The sequence below is a fragment of the Anomaloglossus baeobatrachus genome, chromosome 9 (assembly GCF_048569485.1).
Source record: "Anomaloglossus baeobatrachus isolate aAnoBae1 chromosome 9, aAnoBae1.hap1, whole genome shotgun sequence".
Taxonomy (NCBI): domain Eukaryota; kingdom Metazoa; phylum Chordata; class Amphibia; order Anura; family Aromobatidae; genus Anomaloglossus; species Anomaloglossus baeobatrachus.
The window spans coordinates 199821151-199840179 of NC_134361.1; the positions used below are offsets into that span (position 1 = coordinate 199821151).

At 49.6% G+C, this 19029-nt stretch overlaps 1 protein-coding gene across 2 annotated transcripts in view; it reads right to left on the reverse strand.

Annotated features, from left to right (window-relative positions):
- The window catches only part of PRICKLE3 (prickle planar cell polarity protein 3), a 40307-nt gene extending 24176 nt beyond the window's left edge, over positions 1 to 16131 (reverse strand). For both annotated transcript variants that reach the window (XM_075322856.1, XM_075322855.1), the window contains exon 1: positions 16042 to 16131. In XM_075322856.1, the coding sequence (XP_075178971.1) occupies positions 16042 to 16074 (33 nt within the window). In that variant the 5' untranslated portion in view covers positions 16075 to 16131. The remainder of the gene's footprint in view (positions 1 to 16041) is intronic.
- Between the last annotated feature and the right edge of the window lie 2898 nt (positions 16132 to 19029).

The following is a 19029-nucleotide window of genomic DNA, read 5'->3' on the forward strand; positions in this document are numbered from 1 at the left end:
CACTCAGAAATCCCCCGCGCTGGCTACCAGTACGTCACAATCGGGGGGTAACAAGTGGGGGTCACCCCTCCTTTATACCTCCCGACCGACAGACAGAGCACGTGACGCGCTCTCTAGCGCCCCTCTTATAGTCAGGCCAATTATGGAATTGCCCGACAATAAGCAAGGAGGCCGCTATACTACTTATGCCGATTATTGAAGGGTCCCCGGTGAGAGTAGGGTATATATTCCCCCGACCTCCGCGGGCGGAATATATAAAATCTCCCCGAATCTCACTGGCCTCCCCACAATAATCCTTGGCACAACTCGCTGCCACCAACCGCTTCACGGTAACTATTAGCCGAACACACAGACGTGGGATTCAAGATCGAGATAACAGAACAGCCCAAGATTAATTATATAATTTAATCAGCCTAAAGCACACTAGAAACTACAATATATACAATAGGGAATCTACAGAATATACATATGTCAGAGTACAGTTACAAGCAAAGCATGGGTTACAAACAGGCATACACAGTTCCAGCAGTTACCTTGTGCGTCTGGCCACAGGGGGGCGCTGTAGGCCAGGTTTCTAGGAACTCCCACAGATGTTTCCTACACGTGACCCCCAGCGAAAGAACCCTGGAAAATGGCCGAAGTAGGGTTATCAACCTGGGCAAATCCAGGTCCCCTCCTACCTTAGTGACCTCAGAGGGAGCACTGCTCCACCCCTGGCTGGAGTTATGGACAATCCACAACATGGAATATGGGCCATAACTTTGCCTGGGAGCGTCGTCGGCGGACGCCAATGCTCTCATTGTGACAGTTATGAATTTATCTACAGAATGAGAGGACTCATGACTCGTCTACTAGTTCCACATTGGCTGATATCACGCCTGGGGTATTTCCCAAGCTCCCGCTCCCATAAAAAGGGTGTGCCAGCATCGTCCGCATGCGGAGACACCATTTTTATGGTTGCCATATTTATCGGAAATATGGCTTGCGAGATATGAACCATTTTTTACTGGAGTCGTTCTGTCTGGATACTTCCATAGCCTTGCTAATTAGATAGCAGCCCCTACTACAGGGTCACGGCAGGGAGTCATCCTGTGTCCATTGTTCCCACATCATCTCATTTCCATATCACAGGAGATGGCTGTTGGAGGTGTGACACCTTCACAGATGCTGGACATCTGAGACAAGAAGGGAGGGGGCACTGCCATGGAGTGATGAGAGCGATTATGACTTCCAGTCATAATTCCTCTTCATATCCCAGGAGTTGCCTCACACCTCCCCCCTTTTGAGGGCGCTAGGGGGCAGCACACTCCGGTGTTCCCCCGTGCGCCCGTCCACGACCTCTCCTTGTCGGGACAGCCCGTCTGCGTTACCGTGGTCACGGCCCCTTTTGTGGCGAATGGTGAAGTTGTATTGCTGGAGCGCAAGGCTCCATCGCAACAATCGCCCATTCGTCCCAGAGACAGTGTGCAACCAGCTGAGGGGATTGTGGTCCGTCTCCACGATGAAGTGGCGCCCGTATAGATAGGGTTGCAGACGCTGCAGGGCCCACACTATGGCCAGGCACTCCTTCTCCATCGTGGAATAGGCCACTTCCCTTGGTAACAGCTTCCTGCTCAGGTACAAGACTGGGTGCTCTTGGCTCGCAGAGTCCACCTGGCTGAGCACCGCACCGAGGCCGAAGTCACTGGCGTCGGTCTGTACTACAAACGGCCGCGTGAAGTCGGCTGCCTGTAGCACGGGCGGGCTGGACAGGGCGTCCTTTAGGGCCTGGAAGGCTGTCTCGCAGTCCATTGTCCAATCGACTGCAGAGGGCAGCTTCTTCTTGGTGAGGTCCGTCAAGGGCTTTGCCAGGCTACTATAGCGTGGAACAAACCTCCTATAGTACCCGGCGGTCCCCAAGAAGGACATCACCTGCTTCTTGGTCCTGGGGGTGGGCCAGGATGCGATGGCCTCCACTTTCTCAGGCTCGGGCTTCAGTGTTCTCCCGCCTACCCGGTGACCGAGGTACTGGACCTCGCTCATGGCCAGCTGACACTTTCCCGGCTTGATGGTCAAACCTGCCCGGTGGATCCGCCTGAGCACCTGTGCTAGATGCTCTAGGTGGTCCTCCCAGGTGGGACTGAAGACGGCAATGTCATCCAGGTACGCGGCCGCGTACCCTTCAAGTCCCTTGAGCAGGGTGTTGACCATCCGCTGGAAAGTGGCAGGGGCATTCCTCATCCCGAATGGCATCACCGTGGACTCGTATAGTCCAAATGGGGTAATAAAGGCAGAGCGTTCCCTGGCCTTGCGAGTCAGGGGGATCTGCCAATATCCCCGGCTCAGATCCATGATGGTCAGGTACTGAGCCCCGGCCAACTGATCGAGCAGGTCATCGATGCGTGGCATTGGGTACGCATCGGCGACCGTGACAGCATTGAGCCCCCTGTAGTCCACGCAGAACCGAGTGGTTCGGTCCTTCTTAGGGACGAGGACTACAGGCGAGGCCCAAGCGCTGTTGGATGCCTGGATCACCCCCAGCTTCAGCATCTCGTCAATCTCCTGGCGCATGTGTTGCTGCACCTCCAGGGAGACCCGATATGCTGAACGCCGGATCGGGGGATGATCCCCAGTGTCCACGTGATGGACAGCCAAGTTAGTCCTTCCGGGCTGGTTGGTAAACAACCCCCGGAAGGGGTGTAGGGTGGCCCACAGCTGGGACCGTTGGTCCTCCAAGAGCTGGTGGCCAACCTCCACATCCTCAATGGATCCGCCTGCCCTAACCTGGGCTAGCATATCCAAGAGGGTTTCCGCTTCTCCCTCCTCGGGCAGGTTGCACACGGGGAGCGCACATGCCTCCCGCTCATGATGTGCCTTCATCATGTTCACATGGAAGGGCTTCCGCCTTCCACGGGCAGGGTCCAGGGTGACCAGGTACGTCACAGGGTTGAGCTGCTGGTACACGAGATATGGGCCTTCCCAGGCTGCCTGAAGCTTGTCCTGTGGTACGGGGACCAGTACCCACACCTTTTGACCCACTTGGTAGGTCCTCTCACAAGCGTTCTGGTCGTACCAACGCTTCTGATCGGCCTGGGCTTGAGCCATATTGTCGTGTACCAGTTGCGTCAAGGCCTGCATTTTGTCCCGGAAGCGCATGACATACTCGATAACCGACACTCCAGGGGTGGCCAAATCCCCTTCCCAAGCCTCTTTCACCAGAGCCAGGGGGCCCCGCACACGTCGCCCGTACAGGAGCTCAAACGGTGAGAATCCTGTTGAGGCCTGTGGAACCTCCCGGTAAGCAAATAACAGGTGTGGGAGATACCGCTCCCAGTCACGCCCATGGGAGTCGACCAACATCTTAAGCATCTGCTTTAAGGTGCCATTAAACCGCTCGCACAGGCCATTAGTCTGTGGATGGTACGGGCTGGCCACCAGATGTCGCACCTGGACTTGCTTACAGAGGGCCTCCATCAGCTGGGACATGAATTGGGTCCCCCGGTCAGTGAGCATTTCCTGGGGAAAACCCACTCGGGAGAAAATCTCCAGCAATGCGGTGGCCACCTTGTCAGCCCGAATGGACGACAAGGCCACTGCTTCTGGGTACCGGGTGGCATAGTCCACTACCGTCAGTATGAAGCGTTTCCCGGAGCTGCTGGGGATGGCCAGCGGGCCGACCAGATCCACAGCCACCCTCCTGAAAGGCTCATCGATGATTGGCAGAGATACTAGTGGGGCTTTGGGGTGTGGCCCCGCCTTCCCCACTCTCTGACAGGTTTCACACGAACGGCAGTAGGCAGCCACATCGGCCCCCATTTTTGGCCAGTAGAAATGCTGGTTTAACCTGGCCTTGGTCTTAGCGATCCCTAGGTGTCCGGCCATCGGAATCTCATGTGCGATCCGCAACAACTCCGTCCGGAACGGATAGGGTACCACCAACTGTCGGTCCCTGGGCCACGCCTCCGGTGAACCCTGCTGGACCGTGGCCCGGTACAGCCGTCCTTGGTCCCAGACCACTCGCTCCGGGTCCGAGTCCGAGGGAGGCTGTGCCGCCTGCTCCTTAAGAGCTTTCAGGCTGTCGTCAGCTTCTAACGCTGCCTGAAACCCCTGACTAGATGTGGCCAGAATCGACGAGACTGTCACATCTTCAGTCAGTACCCCGGGACCTGTGTCCTGGCCTCCACCTGACTCGGCTGCCACTTGGTCAGAAGGGGAAGAGCTATCGGACCTCCGGGAGGCCCCTTGGCTTCCAGCACTCCCACTGCGGGTGACAGCGGCCACAGCCGCTGCGACCGTGGGTCGTGCCTGCTCCTCCTCCGTTCCTGACCAAGTCGCCGGTTCAGGCAGACCTACCTGGCTTCCTGACACCCCGGTTGTGGGGGAACCATGCACCGAGATCTTACCTGGGAGCACTTCCGCTCCTGGACCGGCCCCAATCTCACCTGCCTGTTCCCCTCCTGCAGCAACAGAACCCCGCTGTGAAATCTCTGGGGACCCCACATTTGCTGTGGTAGCCCCCACCCCACACACTGGTCCTCCCCCTGCAGCACCCTGCTCTCTGCTTATCCCTGCAGAGGGCAACAGATCCCAGCTCACAGGCTGGTTACTTGTAGAGGCATTGTCACACCTTTCTCTGACCCCCTCCCCTCCTGTCACAGCTGCAGCTGCGTGTGTGTCTATGGTGTCTGTGCAAGCAGAAATATCAGAGTTCACTCCCTCCTCCCTTACATCATTCATAGATAACACATTAACATTGTCAGGAGTCATGTCAGTACTGGCTGAAGGTTCAGCCCTCGGGGGGGGCCCAAACTGGGAGGTTATCTGCCCCAAATCTGTCCCAAGTAGCACGTTTGCAGGGATCCGATCAGTTACCCCCACCTCCCTCACCCCTCGCCCTGCGCCCCAGTCCACATAAATGTCAGCAACAGGCAGCGCCGGGTCAATGCCTCCAATCCCGGAGACAGCGAGGGTTTTTCCAGGGATCAAGTCTTGGGGGGACACCATCTCAGGCCGCACCAGAGTCACCTCCGAGGCGCTGTCTCGCAGTCCTATGGTCACAGACCGGCCGACGGTGACAGGTTGGAAGCTGTCCAGGGACCTACCACCACCCCCACCCACACAATACACCTTGGGCGGCCCTTGGGACGGGGACGGAGCCGGGGCCTTGGGACGCTGAGGGCACATGGCCTTGAAGTGTCCAGGTAGGTTGCACTGGTGGCACCGTCTTGGCTCTGCCACGGGCCTGGAGAGGGGAGTTGAGGGGGACACCCCCTGCAGTCTAGGGGCAGGTGGGGCAGTCGCAGAATTCATCTTACCCCCTCTCCAGGTGCTGCTGGTGGCCGCTCTCCTGGCCTCCGGGGCCCGATTGTTGGTGTAGTCATCGGCCAGGGCAGCTGTAGCCGTGGACCCCTTTGGCTTCTGGTCTCGGATGAACTGGCGGAGATCCTCAGGGCAGTTCCACAAGAGTTGCTCCGTGATGAACAAGTCCAGGATCTCCGGTCCGGTGGAAAGCTGCAGGCCTTGGGTCCAGTGGTCGGCAGCTCGGGCAAGTGCCCGCCGGTGGTCAGCCCAGGAGTCCTTTGGTCCCTTTTGCAGGGTCCGGAACTTCTTGCGGTAGGACTCCGGAGTGAGGTTGTACTGTTGGATCAGGGCCCGCTTGATGGTGTCGTAGCCCTGATCTGCCTCAGCAGGCAAGTCCCCAAGGATATCCAGGGCCTTACCCCTTAGACGGGGGGTCAGGTATTTGGCCCACTGATCCTTGTCCAGATGGTGCTGCAAGCAAGTCCGTTCAAAAGCAGTCAGGAAAGAGTCCAAGTCTCCATCCTTCTCCAGCACTGGGAAGTCCTCAACACGGACCTTTGGAAGTTTGGTGTCTTGAAGGTCACGTGTGGCTGATGAGGGCCGGAGCTGAGCTAGCTGCAGCTGGTAGTCACGCTCTGCCTGTTGCTGTCGCTCTTCACGTGCTGCTTGCCGCTCCGCAGCCTCACGCACTGCTTGCCGCTCCGCAGCCTCAGCGTCACGCGCTGCCTGCCGCTCTGCCCTGCGCTCTGCCAGGAGTTCCTTGTAGCCCTCCTGGTCTCCAGCCTGGAGAAGGGCCATAGCCATTTGAAGAAGGCTATCCGAGCCTCCCAGGCTCGGTGGAATGGCACGTGGTGATCTGCGGCCCGCTGCGGAGCCTGGTGATTCACTGTCCATTGCAGAGCGGAGGGCTGGCATCTGGCTCGTTGAGGACCCTTGGGTGAGCTGCTCCTCATCTTGTCCAGCAGTGCCAGGTTGTGCAATGTCCTCTGCAGAGCTGTTTTCTGGCGTCGAGCTCCTGGAGGACTCGTTGGCAACCTCCTCATTACTGTCCACAGCACCGTCCTCCCTCTCTTCGGCTCCTGCTTTAGCATTGGCCAGTTGCCTAGCTCTGCTCCTGGTGCCATCAGCCATTCTTGCAGACTTTTGGTCACTGACACAGAACTGACACCTGATGCCTCCACACACCTTACAGTATCTGCACTCTGACACTCTAGTGTTGAGCTAGTCTGAAGACCCCAGCAGCCACAGCTGCTGCAGGCAGTCTTTAGTGTCTGGGAGTATGGGTCTCACACTCACACACACTATTATCTCGATCCCACCGCTGCCACCAATATGTCACGAACCACCGGGGGGGTCACTCAGAAATCCCCCGCGCTGGCTACCAGTACGTCACAATCGGGGGGTAACAAGTGGGGGTCACCCCTCCTTTATACCTCCCGACCGACAGACAGAGCACGTGACGCGCTCTCTAGCGCCCCTCTTATAGTCAGGCCAATTATGGAATTGCCCGACAATAAGCAAGGAGGCCGCTATACTACTTATGCCGATTATTGAAGGGTCCCCGGTGAGAGTAGGGTATATATTCCCCCGACCTCCGCGGGCGGAATATATAAAATCTCCCCGAATCTCACTGGCCTCCCCACAATAATCCTTGGCACAACTCGCTGCCACCAACCGCTTCACGGTAACTATTAGCCGAACACACAGACGTGGGATTCAAGATCGAGATAACAGAACAGCCCAAGATTAATTATATAATTTAATCAGCCTAAAGCACACTAGAAACTACAATATATACAATAGGGAATCTACAGAATATACATATGTCAGAGTACAGTTACAAGCAAAGCATGGGTTACAAACAGGCATACACAGTTCCAGCAGTTACCTTGTGCGTCTGGCCACAGGGGGGCGCTGTAGGCCAGGTTTCTAGGAACTCCCACAGATGTTTCCTACACGTGACCCCCAGCGAAAGAACCCTGGAAAATGGCCGAAGTAGGGTTATCAACCTGGGCAAATCCAGGTCCCCTCCTACCTTAGTGACCTCAGAGGGAGCACTGCTCCACCCCTGGCTGGAGTTATGGACAATCCACAACATGGAATATGGGCCATAACTTTGCCTGGGAGCGTCGTAGGCGGACGCCAATGCTCTCATTGTGACAGTTATGAATTTAGCTACAGAATGAGAGGACTCATGACTCGTCTACTAGTTCCACATTGGCTGATATCACGCCTGGGGTATTTCCCAAGCTCCCGCTCCCATAAAAAGGGTGTGCCAGCATCGTCCGCATGCGGAGACACCATTTTTATGGTTGCCATATTTATCGGAAATATGGCTTGCGAGATATGAACCATTTTTTACTGGAGTCGTTCTGTCTGGATACTTCCATAGCCTTGCTAATTAGATAGCAGCCCCTACTACAGGGTCACGGCAGGGAGTCATCCTGTGTCCATTGTTCCCACATCATCTCATTTCCATATCACAGGAGATGGCTGTTGGAGGTGTGACACCTTCACAGATGCTGGACATCTGAGACAAGAAGGGAGGGGGCACTGCCATGGAGTGATGAGAGCGATTATGACTTCCAGTCATAATTCCTCTTCATATCCCAGGAGTTGCCTCACAGTCCTCTTACCCTAAAAAGGGTTCTCCGGCCTTATAAAGGTATAAGGAATCTGTTCAAATCCATCAGATGTTGACACAAATTAGCAGACAAATTTAAGAGGCTGATTTTTTTGTTAGGTATTTGACGCAGAACTTCACATTTTAGCCCTCTACGTTGAAAGGTGTGAAAATCCGAATCAGATATTGACACGTTACAGATTCCACATGGATCCTAATCTCATCCACATGCCCCAGATTGTAATGGGTGTAATTCCACCTTCATGCCCTTAGGCTACGTTCACATTAAGCCCAGGACACAAGTTTGTGGCTACCTTCTGAAGGCCTGAAAAACGGGATTCGGAGGGACCTCCTGACATAGTCACTAAGTATAAGGAGGCGGATGGAGTCACTTATTGCTTTGTCGGTGTCACGATCATCTCTCTGCATGTAGAGACTAGTGACAACCTTGGGACTGGAGCCTCTCATCTATTTTAAATGGGTTTTATTTTTCTTGGCACTGCAGTGGTTAAGTAACAGTTTTGCTATTGCAGCGTTTCCAAAATCAGTGCCTTGCTGAGTGATCAGCTGCACTTACTAACTAGTCACGCCCTTCAGCTTTAAATAGTGGTGTGTCCCAGCAATCCCTGCTGAAGATACAAACTCATTTGTGTCCTGGCCGCCTTTGAGGAAGGTTCTGGAAATCTGGTTCCTGTGCTCAGGCTACATCCTTTTGGTTATTATTTTTCCTCCTGTTTGTCTTTACTTCCCTGGTGTGTTGTTAGTGCAGCGGTGAGGTCTAGTGAACCCCATCTGCCCCTCACTAGTCAGGGTTACTACAGGGTCTTCCGAGGGTCCCAGGTTCCTGCTCGGTCACAGGTGTGGAGACTGTATAGGGACTGGTGAGGAAAGGAGGGACAGCTGCAGGTGAGGTTATTAGGTGCCCACCAAACCCTCTCACTAGTGGCAGGGCCTTCTGTTATTTTTGTGTCCCCGGTGCCCCCATTTTCTTGTGTTTTTTGTTGTGCTTCAGACGCACGTAGGTCTGAACGCACCTCGCCACACTTGCTACACCTAGCAAGTGTGACAGTCGGGCCTCTTACGGGAGTCTCCATCTTTTTTAGCTGGGCACACAAGTGTGGTAGAGTGCACTTCTTGTGCCACCTAAGAAGCCGGACCCTTGAGGGTGAGAAAAGCACAGTAGCCTTTTTAAAAAAAAACAGTCATCAGCCAGGAAATAAAGGTCTTTCCAAACTGGAAAACTCCTTTTAAGACAATCATTGCTGCCATTACACATTCCCCAAGATTCCCTCAGGAGTAATGGAGTGTGAACCATTGCTTAGTAATATAATGAGTGACACATTCGAGTCTCGGCACCCCTCAGGGTATTTGTATGTGCCGTTCATATTACCTATATATACTATTAGTGTATATTCAGTGCATGCACAAGAACAGGAGAATGGCAGCTCCCCAATATCTGGCAATGCCAAGATGCCGGACGGTGGAAGACGGAAGGGTACCTGTGACGAACTACCACTAGGTTTAACCAGATGCAACTAGTGATGGGGAAGTCAAACAAACCGGAGGTCAGGAACCAGGAGGTCCTGTATGGAACACAGGGATGAACCAAAGCCGAGGTCAGCACACAAGTCGGAGGTCAGAAGCCAGGAAGAAAAGTAAGGTACACTGGGGAAAGCAGAGCCGAGGTCAGGGTACAAGTCGGAGGTCACAAGCCAGTAAGTCAAGTAAGGTACACGGGGGGAAGCAGAGCCAGAGTCAGGGTACAAGCCAGAGGTCAGGAGCCGGGGAACAACATCAGAGTCAGGGACACGGGAGGAGAGAGGTAACAACAGATCCAGGGTAGGAGAACAAGATCAAATCACAAGGGGGAGCCAGAGCACCTACTGTAGGGAGGAACTATGACTAGCGGCGTTCCCTAATGAAGCAGGGCAATCACCCAGAACGAGGTGCCTGGAGAGAGGCCCCTCTCAACACCAGCGCTGGAATCGAGAACGGGAAACCACCCATCCACCGGTGCAAAATACAAAACAGAACACCGGCTCTAATGGAGAGCAGAGCACCACGGATCAGAAACATGACAGTACCGACTTCAAATTAGTGGAATCACAAAAGTGTGTCTTGGAGGCTGGTGTGTTAATGAATGACTGATCCAGCTCTGCCACTTATCATGTCACAGTCAGACTCTTGTGAGAATTTGCGGACAAGTCTAGAAAGCCATATTAATACAACTGGCTGACAAAAAAATAGACTTGGGTACCATTCTGCATTGGATTATTGCTTTGATGTGTCCTCCAGAAGACAACAAAGTCTTCTCTACCAGCAGTGAGTGTAGTGAGGGGTCTGATCAACTGATTCATGATTATCTGATGTGTACCTGCGGGTACCAGCATATCCTGCCAGCCAGACGTCACATTTCCCACCTCTGATCTATAGTATGTACTAATCAGCCCAATGTAACAAGTCCGAACAGATCTTCTAAGCATATAGTGGTGCATGTCTACCAGACCACGTTATTACATCATGTCTGATTAGCAGCCATGATTGCCTATAATTATGTTACTATTGCAGATGGTATTCACAAATTATCCAATGAGCGTGACCATCATAGACACATAAATCTTATTCATAGCCCAAAACAATGTGATATTGTTTAAACTATTGGAGGGTTGGGAATGGTTCATTAAAGGGGATCTTCCACTGGATACTTTTCTTTAAATTGAGTTCATCCTCCGTTTGCTGCTAGTCCACTGATTCTGGAACAGTTTTTCTTTTTCTTCTGTGACCCTCCGTTCCGAAGTTATGACCCCCGGAAATAATATTAGCTTAAATCAACTGGGCGTGTACTACAGAACTTTCTGCTCTAAAGCTGTCCAATCAAAACAAAGCCACGCCCTCTGAGAAGTTCTATGCCCAATAGGTCTAAGGGAAAATTTGCATATTAATTTCTGAGGGCCATAACTTTGGAACGGAGAGGCAGAGAAGAAAAAGAAAAACTGTTCCTGAATCAGTGGAGCATCGCAAATCGGAGGAACTACTTGGGATAAATTTAAACAAAAAAAGTAACAAATATTTTAAGACAATCATTTACTACGTTCTAAATTTTAAAAAGTCCCCTTTAACTAAAAAAGTAACAAACAATCATTTGCTAGGTTCTAAATTTAAAAATTTAATTTTACAATTTAAATTGAATGGACTTTAACGGATTATTACACCAAGTACCATAATGATTATCGCCAATTATCAAGGTCAAATCTTTAAAGGGATTGTCTCGTGATAACAAAGCCTTTCAAAATACCCTATTCAGACATATTTAGAGCAACACACAAAGCAGACTTTTTGAATTTGACATGAGGCTGAGCTGCAGTACCATGCACAACCTGTGGTCTGAGGTGTCGCTGTTTCTGGCAGACAGCAGCCATTTTTTTCAGAACTATCATGGGCCTATGAAAAACTGTATGGGAGCAATTACAATACTTATATAAGAAGATGCGCTCAGCCAATGAATGAGTGTTCGCTTCCACGGTGGCTGATTACTGCCATGTTTACAAGGGTATCTGATGACTGAGTTGGACAAATCACATATATAACTTTTCCCCTGGATTTGCAAGTTGACAGCTCATGCGGAGAAGCTGTGACTTGTGCTGCCTTCCAGAAGACGCTCAGCGGGTTGAGGGTGTTCATTGTTTATTGTGGATTAACTACATTAATGCCTTTATTATAAATGCAATATCATTGTGTGTGGGCTTAGAAATATTTCAGGGATGAGAAAAATCTAGATCTCTTTTATCTCTGGAGGACAAAGCACCGTAATGCTTCATTTATCCTCTGGGGGTGCTGCAGAGGAACTGAAAACTTGAGGTTTCCCTACAGATTGTTGCAGATCGATGGGGAAACTGATCCTTATGATATTTTTGGAGGATGTATCTAAGAAAAAGGGATTTTAAGAAGTGGACATCCCGAAAGAAAGAACTTTCAAATTAGGCCAGGATGATGACCAGACAGAATCTTGATGTTTTAGCTTTCATATTATGGCCACAGGATTGAACCTTGGATAATTCTGGTGAACCAGTCTAGGTCAAATACAATCCTTTGATAGACCTTGGATAATTCTGGTGAACCGGGCTAGGTAAAGTACAATAATTTGATGGACCTTGGATAATTCTGGTGAACTGGTCTAGGTCAAGTAAAATCCTTTGATAGACCTTGGATAATTTTGGTGAACCGGTTTAGGTCAAGTAAAATCCTTTGATAGACCTTGGATAATTCTGGTGAGCCGGACTAGATCAAGTACAATCCTTTGATGGACCTTGGATAATTCTGGTGAACCGGTCTAGGTCAAGTAAAATCCTTTGATGGACCTTGGATAATTCTGGTGAACCGGTCTAGGTCAAGTACATCCTTTGATGCACCTTGGATAATTCTGGTGAACCGGTCTAGGTGAAGTACAATCCTTTGATGGACCTTGGATAATTCTGGTGAACCAGTCTAGGTCAAGTCAAATCCTTTGATGGACCTTGGATAATTTTGGTGAACCGGACTAGATCAAGTGCAATCCTTTGCTGGACCTTGGATAATTCTGGTGAACTGGACTAGATCAAGTACATCCTTTGATGATCTGGTGGGTAGTCTGGTATTGCAGACCCTAAAATGCCCATTATGCCCTTATGATCATCTGCAAACATTCTTCACCCTGAGCAAAAACCTGAGCTGAGCTCCATGTTTAGGGGATCAGATAAGTATTGAAAACATGTCACCTAAAGCGGACAACCCATCAAATGAGAGTCCTCACCTCCGTTTACTATTGGTAATTAAACTTTGAAACATTTTTATGACCCATTATAGCCCTGGTTTAGTAGCTACGATCAATGGGGTCCAGGAACTGAGACCTACATTGATCATCCAAACCAAGGAGCCAAAAGAGCTTATGTGTATAAACCCAAAAACCTTCCGTTAAAGGGGTTATCCAGTGAATAACTTAGAATAGGCGATGACTTAGTGATCTGGTGGGGGTCCGATTGATGTTTTTATCCCCTGAAAGGGGAACTTTTTTCCGTTATAAAATGAAGTGATAGTTGGGACCCCCAACCACCAAGGAGCCGAAAGAGCTTATGTGTATAAACCCAAAGACCTTCTGCTAAAGGGGTTATCCAGTGGATAACCTAGGATAGGTGATGACTTACTGATCTGGTGGGGGTCCGATTGCTGGGAATTTTTATCCCCCGAAAGGGAAACGTTTTTCCTTTACAAAATGAAGCATTAACTGGGACCCCCAACCACCTCTCCATTCATTCTCCGGAAAAAGTCGGAATGAATGGAGCAATGGTCGAAAGTAGTCCAAAAAGGGATCGGCACTCTGAAGTCCATAAAATACAAAAATATTTATTGATCCTTAAAAACAAGGTGAGAGGCTAAAAAGGTGCAAAGGCACAAAAAGCCTTTATAAATATTTCTGTATTTTATGTACTTCTGAGTGCCAATTCGTTTTTGGACTATTTATTTTTGGAGTGTTTGGATCGTGCACCTGGCAGGTGAGCTGATTGCATTTCCCTTTCCCATTTCAATGGTCGAAGATGTCCTCTTGAGCTCAATTCTAACAGGGACAAAAGTGCCCCATTCTGCCGATCAGTGCAGATCCCAGTGGTCAGACCCTCGCCCAGGGGCGGAACGATCGCTGTCGCAGGGATTGCAACCATGACCATGCCCGGAAGTGCAGGGGGCTCCAGTCCCTGCTTTAGGTGGATGTGCGAAGCTGCACATCCAGCTTAAATGCTGCATGGTGCACAGACCCGTCGGGTCCCTGCACTGTGATACCTGCTGCCAGCCAAACAGAAGCCGACAGCTTTCATCTGTATCCCAGTGACGGAGGGTGGCGCATGGCAATAACATCATGCGTTGCAATAGCACCAACACCAATGAAAGCTGCCGGCCACTGTGTGCTGGCAACTCTGAAGAATGCTGCGTGACGTGGGTGCCAGGTACGGTGAGTACAATGTTGTTGTTTTTTTGCATTAGACAGAACAGAGACATATTTACCAAGATGGGGACATATATACCAGGAAGGGGACAGTATATATGAAGAGGGCCCTCGCAGGGGGATAGTATACACCAGAAGCGGGACAGTAGATAATAGGAGTGGGACAGTATATACCAGGAGGGGAACAGTAGATACCAGGAGGGGGGCAGAATCTACAAGGAGGGGCCCAGGATGGGGACATATATACCAGGAGAACGACAATAGATACCAGGAAGGGGACAGTATATACCAGGAGCGGCCCAGCAGGGGGACAGTATACACCAGGAGTACCCCAGGAGGGGGACAGTATATACCAGGAGTGGGACAGTAGATACCAGGAGAGGGACAGTAGATACCAGGAGAGGGACAGTAGATACCAGGAGGGGCCCAGTATGAAAACATATATACTAGGATGGTAACATAAATATCAGGATGGTGACATGAATACCAGGATGAGAACATATATACCAGGATGGTAGACATTTTTACCAGGATGAGGTTATATATACACCACGATATAGGCTAGAATGGGGAACATATATACTAGGATGGGGGACATATATTACAGGGTTGGGACATATATTACAGGATTGGGGACATATATATCAGAATGGGGGTACATATACGCCAGGATTGGGGCAGACTTACCAGGATGGGGGGCATATATACCAGGATGGGTGACATTTACCAGAAAGGAGCCAAAGATGGGGGACATTAGAACAGGGTGGAGGACATTACTACATAATGGGGGGGTGCAACTCGTATGTCTTTATAGGGTTTAGAATGGTAAATGTATACATTCATCTGAACAACATAAGGGGGGCCAGGTTGAAATATTGCACCACGGACCTTTGAACTCTAGTTACGGCCACTGCCCTCGCCCAACAAGTTATGACCTTTTTTAATCCATGCACGATTCTGCTCTCACAGTAGATACCAGGAACGGGTCAGTATATACCAGGAGGGGCCCTGCAGGGGGACAGTAAACACCAAGAGGGCCCCAAGAGGGGGACAGTATACACAAGGAGTGTGACAGTAGATACCAGGAGGGGAATAGTATATACCTGGAGAAGCTCAGTATGGGGACATATATACCAGAATGGTGACGTATATACCAGGATGGGGACATATATACCAGGATGGGGGACATTTTTACCAGGATGGGGTTATATATACCCCACGATGTGGGCTACAATGGGGAACATATATACTAGGATGGGGGACATATAAACCAGAGTTGGGACATATATTACAGGATTGGGGACATATATATCAGGATGGGGAACATATACGCCAGGATGGGGGGCAGACTTACCAGGATGGGGGCATATATACCAGGATGTGTGACATTTACCAGGAAAAAGTCCAGGATGGGGGACATTAAAACAGGGTGGGGGACATTACTACATGTATACATTCATCTGACCAACATAAGGGGGGGCAAGGTTGAAATTTTGCACCATGGCCCTTTGAACTCTAGTTACGGCCACTGCCCTCGCCCAACAAGTTACGACCCCTTTTAATCCATGCACCATTTTGCTCTCACAAGTTGGTTGCTTCCGGTTCTACTCATTAATTTGATTGATCAATGGGGTCTCAGATCTGCCACCGATCAACCCTTTTAATATTTAAACGTTTGGTCATTCTATAAACGATATAACCACATTCCATTTATTTTCATTCCGTAAAGTGGTAAAACGACTGATGTGAGGAGTCTCGCTGATCTTTTTAGTGTCGATATTGACATCTTTTTGAAACCTGGATACATTGTTACTACTCCTCATGGATGAATACAAGACACTATCGTTAGCGTGAGGATACAATCAATATTTGCTTACGGCACATATATCTTTTAAAGAATCCATAGCAAAAACCCAATGCTAAAAAGTGCCGCCAACAGTGTACGAGTAGCTCCTACTCGGAGCAGAATGTTTTGTAAAATAGCAACTCTTCCGTAGATTTTAAACCCAGCAGTCAGGTTGGGTCAAATTTTATGCTACATGGTAATGACGTGAAACGAGATGATGTGACGCGAGGGTGAGACATCTGTGGCAAAAAGACAAAGAAGAATAGGGGTGGGGGGGATTTAGGATATGCACAGTATACGGGCAATAGTTTACGTTACCTGAGACCGGCGCCTCCTGGAATTGCGGAACATCCTGACCCTACGGATGTCTCCTGAGGTCTCGTACAGTAACTCTTTCCTGGTCTTCCGTTCACCTGAAATCAGTCCACACCCCTTACACACCACACAGGACCTCCCCGGGGGGACAGGCAGCCCTACCTGTAAGAGGAGACAGACACTCCTAGCCTGGAAAGTGACACCACCCCCGGAAACGGCATTCATATTACAGCCCATGAATCTGTCATTAACTCTTTTATGCCCGCTCCTGGGCGTTTGCAAAAAAATATATATATTCTGAGCCATCCAATTGTAAAATACCAATTTTTTTCCGCTATTTCCCAAAAAATATGCTTCGCCAATGCATTTTAGTTTTAAAAGAAGAATATATAAACTGTTACAGGGTGCACCATATTAATCAAACAGCTAACATGGAACGGTGCTGCAGAGCAGCACTCACAATGCAGCCGGAAACTGTACCAATGTGTGGCAATCGCCTTTGTTTTCACATAGAACGTGGTTTAATAGTTAATACCTACCGGGTAAACTGCTGTTTAGCTACAAAGAGTTAAAGTTTAATATAACAGCGGTCGTTTTTTAAGTTTTTTAACAGTAATGGATTACAGGAAAACTAGGGGTCAGGATTATTTATTTTATTTTATTTCTTTTTACCTAATTGCATGTATTTGGAGCTATAAATCATTTTTGCAATTGGGTTTCATTAAAAATTTTGCAGCGTGTGCCTTCTATAGCCTCTGTATTGCTGGCTGCGGAATGAGCTAACGAAGAATCTGTCAGCGAGCAAGCGGTGAGAATCTGATGGAGACTTTGCAACACTTTTATGTCTTTTCTTTTAAGCTAATTTTGTCCACAGAGCAGAAACCTGAATGCAAATTGAAACAAAGAGTCTGGAAAAGCGAAGAGATGCTAAATTATTAATTAAACCGAATTGCAAAAAGGATTTTTAGACCCAAATACATGCATTTAAGTAAAAAAAAAAAATAACTAAAAATCGGTTTATTATAGGAGGACCATGAAGTAAAAAAAAGATTGACCTTTTATAGAATATTATAGGGGTTATCCCATGCAATGTGTCAATATTGGAAAGGTCACACAAATATCGTGGTCCATTAACGTAGTTGTCAGTGGGGTACCGAGAGTCGACCCCTGCCCATATGTTATTGGCACCAAATCCCAAGGATAGGCCATTAATTTTAAGAGATTGGATGACCCTTTAATATGATCATACCCAAAATGCCCATTGCTGAATTCCATCAAAGTCCTTTATGTGCCGAATTAGCAAGGACTAGTCCGGTGGGTGGTCACTTTTACCTGACTAGTCCAGCGTCAGATTTGATAATCATCAAAGTCCTTTATGTACCGAATTAGCCAGGACTAGTCTCTTCTACTTGACTAGTCCAGCCTTGGATTTGGTAATCACACCTAGTGGATACCACATCATGGTAGTGAGATTGCTAATCTGGCAAACATGCACAAAGTAATGCCCTCTGGGCAGGAGCAATGTGTCTAAGAAGCCAGGATGAGTGTTACTGTCACAAACCACCGGGGGGGTCACTCAGAAATCCCCCGCGCTGGCTACCAGTACGTCACAATCGGGGGGTAACAAGTGGGGTCACCCCTCCTTTATACCTCCCGACCGACAGACAGAGCACGTGACGCGCTCTCTAGCGCCCCTCTTATAGTCAGGCCAATTATGGAATTGCCCGACAATAAGCAAGGAGGCCGCTATACTACTTATGCCGATTATTGAAGGGTCCCCGGTGAGAGTAAGGTATATATTCCCCCGACCTCCGCGGGCGGAATATATAATATCTTCCCGAGTCTCACTGGCCTCCCCACAATAATCCTTGGCACAACTCGCTGCCACCAACCGCTTCACGGTAACTATTAGCCGAACACACAGACGTGGGATTCAAGATCGAGATAACAGAACAGCCCAAGATTAATTATATAATTTAATCAGCCTAAAGCACACTAGAAACTACAATATATACAATAGGGAATCTACAGAATATACATATGTCAGAGTACAGTTACAGATAAAGCATGGGTTACAAACAGGTATACAATTACATCAGTTACCTTGTGTGTCTGGCCACAGGGGGGCGCTGTAGACCAGGTTTCTAGGATTCTTCCCACAGATGTTTCCCAACCAGGCCCCCGAGCAGAAGAACACTGGAAAATGGCCGAAGTAGGGTTATCAACCTGGGCAGATCCAGGTCCCCTCCTACCTTAGTGACCTCACAGGGAAGCACTGCTCCACCCCTGGCTGGAGTTATGGACAAATTCACAACATGGAATATGGGCCATAACTTTGCCTGGGAGCGTCGTAGGCGGACGCCAATGCTCTCATTGTGACAGTTATGAATTTAGCTACAGAACGAGGGGACTCATGACCTGTCTACGAGTTCCCATATGGCTGATATCACGCCTGGGGTATTTCCCAAGCTCCCCCTTCCATAAAAAAGGTGTGCCAGCATCGTCCGCCTGCGCAAACACCATTTTTATGGTTGCCATATTTATCGGAGATATGGCTTGCGAGATATGAACCATTTTTTACTGGAGTCGTTCTGTCTGGCTACTTCCAAGCCTTGCTAATGAGATACAACTCTTGTTACAGGGTGACGGCAGGGAGCCATCCTGTGTCCATTGTCCGCACATCATCTCATCTCCATATCAGAGGAGATGGCTGTTGGAGGTGTAAGTGGGATGTGACACCTTCACAGATGCTGGACATTTGGGAACAAGGAGGGAGGGGGGCACTGCCAGGGAGTGATGAGAGCAATTATGACTTCTAGTCATAATTCCTCTTCATATCCCAGGATTTACCTCACACCTCCCCCCTTTTGAGGGCGCTAGGGGGCAGCACACTCCGGTGTTCCCCCGTGCGCCCGTCCGCGACCTCTCCTTGTCGGGACAGCCCGTCTGCGTTACCGTGGTCACGGCCCCTTTTGTGGCGAATGGTGAAGT